Raw genomic sequence first — 11,577 nt, forward strand, 5'->3', positions numbered from 1 at the left:
AAAATTCAAAATTCATTTATTTCAAGTAGGCCTAATATAAGCACTTTTGAAACGTCAAGTCTGTCTGTTTGTAGTGATTCTACCACCGGTTCGGAAGGCAGATTCTACCGAGAAGAAGCCGGCAAGAAACTCAGCAGTTGCTCTTTTCCAACATCAACAATTTACATTTTGTATTTTAACATTCATTATTCAATCTTGTGAGAGCTGAAAGCGGAGCCGGATGCTTCCAAGCAACCTTATCATTAAAAAATTCATCAATTGTATAGAAACCTCGCTCTAATAAATGTGTTTTAACAAATTCTTTAAACTTGTGCATTGGCAGGTCCAAAATCACCTTAGGAATCATATTATAAAAGCGTATACTCAATCCCACAAATGATCCCTGTACCTTACGCAGACGATATGCAGATGACACTAATTTATGACCATTTCTTGTAAGTCGACTGTTTATGTCCACTTTTTGTTTATAAAGACTAATATGTTGTCTTACAAATACTATATTGTTATAAATATATTGTGAAGCTACAGTAAGTATGCCTATTTCTTTAAACTTCTCACGGAGGGATTCGCGTGATTTAAGTTTATATATTGACCGTACAGCTCTTTTCTGCAATATAAATATAGTTTCGATATCAGCTGCTTTACCCCATAACAAGATTCCATAGGACATAACACTATGAAAGTACGCAAAATAAACTAGCCTAGCTATTTCAACGTCAGTAATCTGTCTAATTTTTCTGACTGCGTAGGCAGCCGAGCTTAGTTTACCCGCTAGTGAATCTATATGGGCACCCCACTGTAGCTTATTATCCAAGGTCACGCCCAGAAAAACTGTGGAAGTCTCTATTTTTAGTGATTCACCATTTATCATTATATTTTTATCAATTTTCTTTACATTTGGTAAGATAAATTCGACACACTTTGTTTTTTTTGCATTTAAAAGTAAGTTGTTAACTGTAAACCAGTGCGACACATGCGACATAACACGGTTTACTTCGTCAGAGTTATCTTTACTCCTATCAGTCTTAAAAATTAGAGATGTATCATCTGCAAACAATACAATGTCGCATGTTCCACTGACATGGTACGGTAGATCATTTATATACACTAAAAATAGAAAAGGACCCAAAATCGAGCCTTGTGGGACACCCATTGAGGTATTTGAACCCTGAGACTTTGCTTCATTTATGCAAACTCTTTGGGTTCTATTGCTGAGATAAGAGGCAACCAAATTTAGTGCAACGTTTTGGATACCATAGTGGCTTAGCTTAAGAAGCAAGGTTTTATGATCAACACAATCGAAAGCTTTAGATAGATCACAAAAAACACCCATGGCGTTCTGTGAACATTCCCAGGCATCATAAACATGTTTTATAAGTTTAGCGCCTGCGTCCGTTGTGCTACGACCTTTAGTGAAGCCATACTGCTCAGGGTGTAGTAAGTTATTTACATTAAAATGATATAAGAGTTGATTTAATATAATTTTTTCAAATATCTTACTAAGAGCTGGTAAGATTGAGATAGGTCTGTAATTGTTTATATCATTTTTATTACCAGATTTAAATAGAGGAATGAGTTTACTATGTTTCATTAGGTTCGGGAAAGTACCTAAATCAACACATTCATTGAAAATTATGGCTAAAAGAGGAGCAATGACGTCAATAATTTGAGATATTACCTTTACCGACATTCCCCATATATCACCTGTTTTCTTTAATTTTAACAACTTGAAGTTTTTACTGATATCCGATGCATCTATATGTTTGAAATGAAATAAAACTTTGCACTCATTAATGTTGCCTCTTAATAAATTCTGAGCTGCAGTAGGTGAGGAATTTAGTGAATCTGTTAACAAAATAGGAACATTCTGAAAAAAGTTTTCAAAAGTACTAGCAACTTCTGTATCAGTAGTTACCATATTATTATTAATAATTAATTCAAAATTTCCGTCTCGAGATTTAGTTTTCCCAGATTCATTATTAACAATTTTCCAGGTTGTTTGTATTTTGTTTTCAGATTTTACTATCCGATCTTTAATGTATAGCGACTTAGCTTGTCTACAAACATTTTTAAATGTTTTGGAGTAACTTTTTACATATTCAAGGAAAGTTGGAGTCTGATTGTATTGTTTTTCATCATATAGCTCATACAACTTATCCCTGCTTTTGTAAATGCCTATTGTCGCCCAATCACTAAACCTCATTTTTTTATTAGAATCTATGCATTTAAAAGTAAATACTTTATTAAATGCACTTTCTATTTCATTGAAAAGCGTACGATAAAGATTGTCGGGATGACAGTTTTCAAAAAAGAGAGCAGGAATTTTGGCTGATATTTCACCTTCAAATCGCGTCAGTTTACTCTGAGTTATCGGCCTGTACTTAACAATATGTTTATTTCTATTTGTACCAACAACAGTAATTTGTTGGCCACAATGATCTGACCTTAAATTGTTTAATATCGATTTAACTAAGATATCACAGTTAAAAAAAATATTATCTTAACAAGATGCTGAAGTTGCTGTGATTCTAGTAGGTTCATCGAAAGCATTATTCAAATTAAAGCATTTAAATAAGTTTAACAACCTAGTCGTAGTAGTATTATGTAATAAGATATCAACATTGAAATCCCCGCATACTATTACATTTTTAGTAGACATACACAATCGCTTAAGGACATCTTCCATTACATCCTCGAATTGGTTGAAATCACCTGAGGGGGGATGGTACACACACACTATTATAAAACGCTCCAGCTCCACACAAGACAGTTCAATTATGCGCTCCACAGAAAGACTAACTATATCTTTTCGCTCCTTACATGTTATATTATTGCGTACAAAAATTAAGGATCCACCATGAATAGCAGTCTTTCTAAAGAACACACTTGACATTTTGAAGTTATTGATGTTAACTGCTATTTGTGCTCCAGTGAGCCAATGCTCAGTTATACACAATATGTGTATATTGAATTTTTCAACAAACAGTTCTATTTCTAATTCTTTGCCGGTGAAGCTCTGTATGTTTTGATGTACAATGTTCATATTACAGAGCTTCCCCGTTGTCTCACTGTCTAGTTTAAATAACTATTTATTATAGTACTAGAACAAGTACTAGGGTCAATATTAGAAATATTGGTGGTACTTAAAGTACAATATGTAGAGGTGTCAATAGACTTAGTTACAATACTTGTAACAGTATCATTTAATAATGATCTATCATCATAATCATTTAATAAATAAATAATGTATTTAATTAAATAATGTACTTATGTATATAATGTACGTAAGTAAATAATGTACTTAAGTAAATAAGTATATAATGTATTTAAGTAAATAATGTACTTAAGTAAATAACGCACTTAAGTAAATAACGCACTTAAGTAAATAATGTATTTAAGTAAATAATGTACTTAAGTAAATAATGTACTTAAATAAATAATGTACTTTAGTAATTAAGTAAATAATGTATTTAAGTAAAAAAAGTACTTAAATATATAATGCACTTAAGTAAATAATGCACTTAAGTAAATATTGTACTTAAGTAAATAATGTATTTAAGTAAATAATGTACTTAAGTAAAAAGTATATTATGTATTTATAAGTATATTATGTATTTAAGTAAATAATGTACTTAAGTTAACTTAACGTAACTTATAATATATCTATGTATATAATGTACGTAAGTATATAATGTACATAAGTAAACAATATATTTAATTAAATAATGTACTTAAGTATATAATGTATTTCAGTATATAATGTTAATAAGTAAATAATTTACTTAAGTAAATAATGTACTTAATTACATTAATTGCCTTGTATTGTAGAGAAGAATAAAGTTCCACAAGAATCATCATGTGTTGTTATTCCACGTTTTCCAACCGTAGCACGTAAAAAAATGTATGTTAAATTCAGAACTAATTTTTTTCAAGTAGGCTTACTCTATAAGCCCGTTTGAAACGTCAAGTCTGTCTGTTTGTAGTGACTCTACCACCGGTTCGGAAGGCAGATTCAACCGAGAATAAGCCGGCAGTAAACTCAGCAGTTGCTCTTTTCCAACTTCAACAATTTATTACATTTGTGAGAGATGAATAGGTATCATAATGCTTCCAACCAACCTACTCATTAAAAAATCATCAATTGGTTTGGTTAAAAAATTAAATCCATTCAACTTCAACCTATTTCATCTAATATAATCTATCTAATAGGGGAGCGCAGTTATTCTGGAAATATTAAACGCAAACCTTGTCATGTGATGTCATCGTTACGTCTTGTTATCTCCATCTCAGTCGCGGTTACACAGTTCCTTGGTCTATGTATTACTCAGTCTACGGTTTTACTATGGAGGGTAGAGGTAAGGAGAGTCATCTTATATGGGAGAAAAGTTGAAAAAGTGTCCAGTTGTATGCGCTAAATAACAGTTTAAAAAATCCTCCATAATGGCGCTGGTGGATGCACAGGGTATGGTATGAATGTAGCAATCGTAGATGAATTGAAGTATGCCGAGTTAAAAAATTTTATGTCATTATCGACTAAAGTAGTTAATTATTGAGAATTTCAACAACTTACGTTGTACAAAATATTGTGGTAAATATAACCTTACTTCCTTGTTTATTTTTCAAGCCTACTCTAACAATATTTGGTTTGGCGCTTCTTTTGAGAGTTGCCTTGATGCAAATGTGGCGCCATCCTAATTCAATACATTTTGACGACACTTTTTTATATACACAGATGATCCTTCTTACCTCTACCCTCCATAGGTTTTACTATTCTGAAAGGAAGTCTATGGTTATTTACCAAACAATCCTTTGAATGATAATCGATTTAAATATGCACATCCGTTTGGGCAATAATGAAACGTTTAAATAGCAATGAAAACAAACCCATAACAATAATAATTAATCACTAATTCAAAATTATAAAAAGTATTTAATATTTTTCTAAAATTCAAAAGATTAATTCTTGAACGAATGTTCCACATTTAAAAATGAGACTTCAATGTCATAATTTCCGTTAGTGTCACTTGCCAGTCATACAAATTCAAATTTAAACGTTTAGGTAAACGACCGAATGCAGTTGAAGTTTGTGTTTTAGTTGATGTTTTAAGATATTCGTTTTGGCTATCTCTTGGCATTGAGAATTGTCAGGTGTTCTAAACTAACCTACCATGTCTGAATTCCGGACGCCAGTGAAGGCGAAAGCAATTGACATCAATGAGAAGATCACGATTCCTCCATCACCTTTTCTCACCAGACTCGGCTATGGCACAGGTACTAACAATTAACGACTAAATAAAATATTCCGTAATCAAATTAATATGAGAATCTCTTTTGAAAATTTCCGATTGTATTTGTTAGACAGCAAAAGTCTGACAGCGATCTGCTTTAGATGTATATTTATGACTTTGGTAAAGATCTCGCAACATATTTAATTTATTCTTTTTATGTATTAAGTAAACGATGTGGCCAGCTTAACATGCTCAGCAAGCCACGGCGGAAAGGTAAGAAAATGTCAATGTGGGTCCTAAATGTAGTTACCCATTTACATACTAATGTGGGTCAACATTTATAAACAAAGGCTAGTTACTTAATAGTCATAACAGAATAACACCTACCTTCCTGGTGCAGTAGTGATTGCTGTGGTCTTATAAGAGGGAGGTCCCTGGTTTGATCTCCTATTTGGGAGTTTATTATCTCTGGTTTTTTTCTGCTCTGGTCTGTTGTGAGTCTCCAAATTCAAACATTCTAAAATGTTTTATTCATGAAGAACTTATTACAGGCACTTATGAATCGAAACACACATGGCTAGTTACCACCCTATAAAAAAAATGTGTTGCCAAGCAGAATGAGCTATACTAGTATGTCCCCAACAGTTTCTGATACCTGTAAGATTTAATATAACTACCATACCCTAACAGGTTACCATCTTAGACTACCATCTTAGACTGCATCATCACTTACGTTTAGGTGAGATTGCAGTCAAGGGCAAACTTTAGTGGAATAAAAATATAAATAAAATAGAGATTTAACATTTCTTGATTACTATGAAAAAGACATGAACTTGAGATGTGCATTATGTGTTTAAAAACAATTTTTATATTTTGTAGGTATATCAGTAATGGAGCTGGTGCGATCTCCTAAAGGTGGTCAGTTCCGCTCACCCTGGGCTCTGAAGATGCTTAACAAGCGAGTGAAACCCAACAAGGTATATACTGAGCGCCTGCAAGCTGAGGCAGAGCTCCTCCAGCGTATGTCACATCCTAACATAGTGGGATTCAGAGCGTTTAGCAAGGGGAAGATTCTGTATCTGGGCATGGAAGCTTGCGATCTGTCCCTGGGTGACATGATTGAGAAGAAATTGGATGAAGACTGTGAGCCTTTTGCACCTAAGAAAATATTGAAAGTAAGATATTATGTAACCTTTAGTGTATATTTGTAGCATGCCATCAATAACAAGAAAATTTAGTAATTGCAGGATGCTCTGCAGATTTTAAATTGCAAAACTATTTTGTATTGAATATAAGTATGAGAGAATAGATTTCATATAAGTAATAAGGCAAAGATGTTGATTTGAAATCCTGTGAAAAGGAAGCTTGGTTTTACTCATCATCCCAACAGCTGGTCTGTAATAGATTTAGATTAGAGTTTGATTTTTAACTTAAAGCCATCTTATTTCTATATGTATTGTATGATGTCTAATAACTGTGTTTAAATATTGTTTTCAGGTTGTGTCAGACATAAGTAAAGCTCTGGAGTACTTGCATACAAAGATGCAGATTCTGCACGGGGACATAAAGTCTTACAACATCTTAGTGAATGGCGACTTTATGATCTGCAAGCTTTGTGACTTTGGAGTCACCCTGCCATTAGACCAGAATGGAGTTGTTGATAAGGAGAAAGCTGGAAAAGCTGTTTATTTTGGTAAATTGAAAATTCAATGTTATTTGGCTATTCTGAATTGAAAATTTAGTAATTTTGTGATCATCATCACAACCAATAGACATAGGTGTCTTGCATTTTCATGCATGTATTGTGCTTCTTGGGTCCAGCAGTTCTGGAACTCTTTTGAATTTTTCTATCTTCTCAATAGAGGGACATAGTAATGACCCTCTGGCTCTTTAGAACCTGTACACTCCAACATTTATCAGTCCCCTGAGCGATGTGCCCTGCCCATTGCTACTCCAGCTGCACAACTTGTAGAGCTATGTTGATAATTCTGGATCTCCTTGTTTTTGATTTTACTCCCTACTAGCTGTCCCGGCGAATTCCGTACTGTGGATAATGTTTTTTTGATGAATGTTATATTTTAATATTTATTATCCTATTCCGGTCTAAGAGGAATCCAAAAAATCGAATATCATAAAAATTGGACCAGCCGTTCTTGAGTTATAAATGGTGTTAGTTACACACAACTTTCTTTTATATATATATATAGATTCTGACCCATGCTCTGCATTGCTTGCTAACCTAAGCTTTCTTGTTAGATATATTCCAGAGTGACCTCGTTTCAAAGACTCAAGTCTTCGAGCGCAAGTCTTTAAGTGTAACATGTCTGAGACAATCTCAATGTGGTTTAGAATTGTTTATGTAAAAAAAAAAAAAACATTTTTGTTTTAACTTTAACTTAGAATTATGTCGTTCCATTATTCAGAAGCCTATCTATAGCTGCCTTGATACATTTAGAAACTTTTCTACATAAGAATATTATATCATAACACGACTAATTATTGAAAAGTTTTAAAATAATAAGTTCACAACAACCGGGACGGGTCTCTTCTCTCAGCAGATATGGATTCTAAAGCATTGGCCTACAAAACTGTTCTAATGTATGGGGTTTAAAGGTTACTATCACATGTAACACTCTTTTAATGATTATTTACATTTGGATATTTTATATTTTTATGTATTATTAAAAGTAAATGAAAAACAATGATAATGTCACAGTGTCGATAGTGACCGTGACCGATATACGTTCTCGCCCGCAGGCACTATGGCGTGGAGCGCCCCGGAGGTGCTGAGCGGCGCGGAGACGGGCGGCGCGGCCGACGTGTGGGCGCTCGGCCTCACGCTGTGGGAGATGCTGGCGCTGGCGCCGCCGCACGCGCGCGCCGACGACACGCTGCTCGACATGAGCCTCGACAGCCTCGACGACGGCGACGGGGACGAATTCAGCGACAGCTATGGTGAGACTGGACTTAAACTCGATTTTAGTTTTGGAACCCCTTAATCCAAATTCAAAATTGTTTTATTCATGTCGATCTTATCGCAGGCACTTATGAAGCGGTCTTATTTTAATACGATAACACTTATGTTAGGCGATGGTGATACCTGCATTCTTTGACACAAAATTAAAGCTAGGAGGGTTCCAAACGCGCCCCGGTTTAAGAGCTCACAGCAAACTTAGCCAGGGTTCTTTTGCTATCACCGTCTCACAGTCGAGTTAATGTATCGGCTATGAAGTTAGGGCGATTCATACCCGACTTCCTTGTGACACATGTCGTCCTAAATAGTATAACGGTTCACTTTCTTTTTAGATTTTGTTTCTTTTTGTATTTTTATATACATCAATTAAAATTTCAAATATGTATTGATCATGCACCTTCTTAATTTTAGCTTGATTATCTCGTAAAGACTCCCTCGAGTTCAAAAATAAAATCAATATCAGCAGCATTGCCCCATAATAATAAGCCGTGGGACACGCTGTGGAATGAACTAAACCTATGAGCCCGGGTGTGCAGGCACGCGGCCGGCCGTGCCCGGCGGCGTGTCGGCGCGCGCGTACGCGGGCGTGCTGGCGCTGTTCCACTGCTGCACGGAGGCCGCGCCCGCGCGCCGGCCCCGCGCGCGCCACCTGGCGCTGGCCGCCGACCACTTCCAGGCCGAGCTGCGCCGGCCGCACGCCAGCCCGCAGCGTGGCGACTCCCATCTCAATTAGGCTCCAGAAAGACGATGCCCATTGCTTTAGTGCTTCAATTTTTAACCTACATTGACAGATCTAAAAATACTGCTATCCTTTTCCATGTTTCATTGGATGTTAGTTAAGTGGTGTTCCTGGCGCGGATGTTATAATCATAATCATTTTTTGCAAAAAACATGTGAAATTATAGATGTTAAAAAAATATATATACGGAACGATGTCGAACACTTCAGATATGATTAAGTGTGTGAAATTATTTAGGATTACCCGATAGGCAGTGGCGTGCATAGAGGGTATGCAGATGATATAAAATAAAGAACATCTCCAGTCAGACTTCTAAAAAACTTAAGGATAGGCAATGTAAGAGTTATAAAAAGTCTACAATTAAGTACTTATAACTCCTAATGAGGATTTTCTTCATTTTATATCATCTGCATATCCTGTGCATACCCTCTATGCACGCCACTGCCGATAGGTCTCCATTACGGATATTAAATTAACTTTCAATAAAACGAAAATACAAATAATGATTGAGTTAATTCTACGTCGTCATTTGGCACTTCGATTACTGAAAAATACAATGAGACCTTCTAAGTGATATATCAGATTCGATTAGAGTTTTGGAAAGATGTTAATTTCGGATATATCCAATAGTTACAGTTTCGGTTACGGTGTTAACATCCCTGCTTTTGGAGCATAGAAGTTGCTAATATTTCATTAGGTAATTAACTAACGAACAATTTCGTTAGGCTAAGTTTACTGATATAAGTTTATTTTTACTTTGTATTTTACTAACAATTTATGATCCAAGTCAGTAAAGTAAAGGGGATGCATAAATATTTATTTCGTTTCCTATAACTTAATTTAACTAGTATAATTTTAACTTAGCACATATTACATTAAAAATAATTGGTTATCAATATAATGTAGTTTATTTTGTACTTGCCAGAAATTATATTGGCTGATTGCAAAATTTGGTGACAAGCTTTAAGTTATTTAGATTGATTAAACAAATATAGAATTTTACAACTTTATGAATTAAAACCTCAATAGTTCACTCTAGGAAGCAGAGTTCCGAAAGGTTGACGGTACTACAAATATCACTGGACAAGCTTTATCACATAACATGATATCCATTCAAAAAATATCATTAAATATGTCTCGTTTTCAGGAAAATTGTAGTAAATACTTTATTGTAAAATACTCTGTCGTAAGTAAATAAAAGCAAATGTTTAAAAGAACTATATTCAAGTAACAAATAAAAATTCAACAATGTAGGTAGTTCTTACTAGCTAAATACCTCTTGCTTCACTGCTAAGTACCTTCGATTAATAATATATTGTGCATTTCCATATCAAAAGAAAAATTTCCTTGTACCTGTTTTCAGTTTAATATAAATTACATTAATATATTTTGATTAAATAACAATATATTTCTTGCTTATTCCTATGTTAAGCAGTTTGCTAGTGAGAAAACCAATGAGAGCTACATTGGTTTTCTCGTCTCTGATTGTGGGTGGATTTTTCACAAACACTTTGACATCTAGTATATTATTGATTGAAGATACTTACATATACCACAATTGTATATAAAATTGTGTTTTATACATTTACTACACTATACAATATACAGCACATACATTATGTATACAATAAGTACTAGTGATGAGAAACATTGTTCAAAAATATAGTTGTGTCGTGATTTTAATGTTAGTTTTCAAGTAAAGCATTGTGTGGTAAAATAACATGAGCTCACCATACAAATTGCCTTTTTTACTCTCAAACCTTCATCCAAGCTCTATAGTTAATATCAGACAGTTTGAGATTATAGTTTCTTTACAGATCATATAATTATGGCTAAGGTAGTGCATATACGCAAAAACATTTAGACGTAAATGTTATATCAAACGAAGGTCCAATGTTGGTCTCAATCTCTCTTACCAAAAATAGTTCAGTCATTTGGTGATCAAAAAGGGAGTTATCTAATAGCGCCTATGACTTACGGCGGATCCACTAGCCACTGGTAATGCCATAGTGTGGAGACACTATGTAAGGAAAATAGAGCCGAACTTCTTATTCTATTTTCTATTTGAGTTAAAAAGCATATGTAAATACTAATCTTTGTTTATAAAAAAGATTTATCATACCACACATGTGAGTTTCGATTTAACTACCAAATGACTAGACTACAAGAGAAAAATTAAAAGTTCAAAAAAAAGAAAGTCAAAATTTCAATGTAGTGAAACATGGTTTTCTTTTTGCTCTCCCGGTTTAACTGTTACAATAAAATACTTATGATTAAAACATCTTAAAAATAGTAAAATCCATTGCGGTTTAATAAATATGAATAATTTTAAAAATGTACTTCTTTCTAATATTATGTACCTTGTGCGATCATAAATAAATAATTATCGTAAATTATTTTTTTCGGAAATACTTGAATACTTAAATTTTCCCAAAGAAAATTAAATTTACCGATAACACAATAATGCCAATGTTGTTTACAGTGTGGGTAATCAATATAAATAAACATTATTGCTTGAATGAATATAACTTTAAAAGAAGAAATATATTGAAAAATAAAAATGGTTTTCTGATCTCTCTAATGTATTCACAATTATCTACGATTTTTTTCAAAACAAAAAATGAAAGTGTACAGTG

The 11,577-nt window shown here is 33.8% G+C and overlaps 1 protein-coding gene across 2 annotated transcripts; it reads left to right on the forward strand.

The window, feature by feature from the left end:
- Positions 1-5,025: 5,025 nt before the first annotated feature.
- On the forward strand, positions 5,026-11,145 carry LOC120624379 (lymphokine-activated killer T-cell-originated protein kinase homolog). 2 transcript variants are annotated; one of them, XM_039890889.1, is made up of 5 exons: positions 5,026-5,271; positions 6,108-6,403; positions 6,726-6,921; positions 7,986-8,183; positions 8,739-11,145. In XM_039890889.1, the coding sequence occupies exons 1-5, from the start codon at positions 5,169-5,171 to the stop codon at positions 8,933-8,935; spliced, it is 990 nt and encodes a 329-aa protein (XP_039746823.1). In that variant the 5' UTR covers positions 5,026-5,168; the 3' UTR covers positions 8,936-11,145. The 2 variants fall into 2 exon arrangements, with proteins under 2 accessions (XP_039746823.1, XP_039746824.1); XM_039890890.1 differs by lacking the exon at positions 8,739-11,145 and adding an exon at positions 8,614-8,633.
- The last annotated feature ends 432 nt before the right edge of the window (positions 11,146-11,577 follow it).

The sequence above is a fragment of the Pararge aegeria genome, chromosome 6, assembly GCF_905163445.1.
Source record: "Pararge aegeria chromosome 6, ilParAegt1.1, whole genome shotgun sequence".
Lineage (NCBI taxonomy): Eukaryota > Metazoa > Arthropoda > Insecta > Lepidoptera > Nymphalidae > Pararge > Pararge aegeria.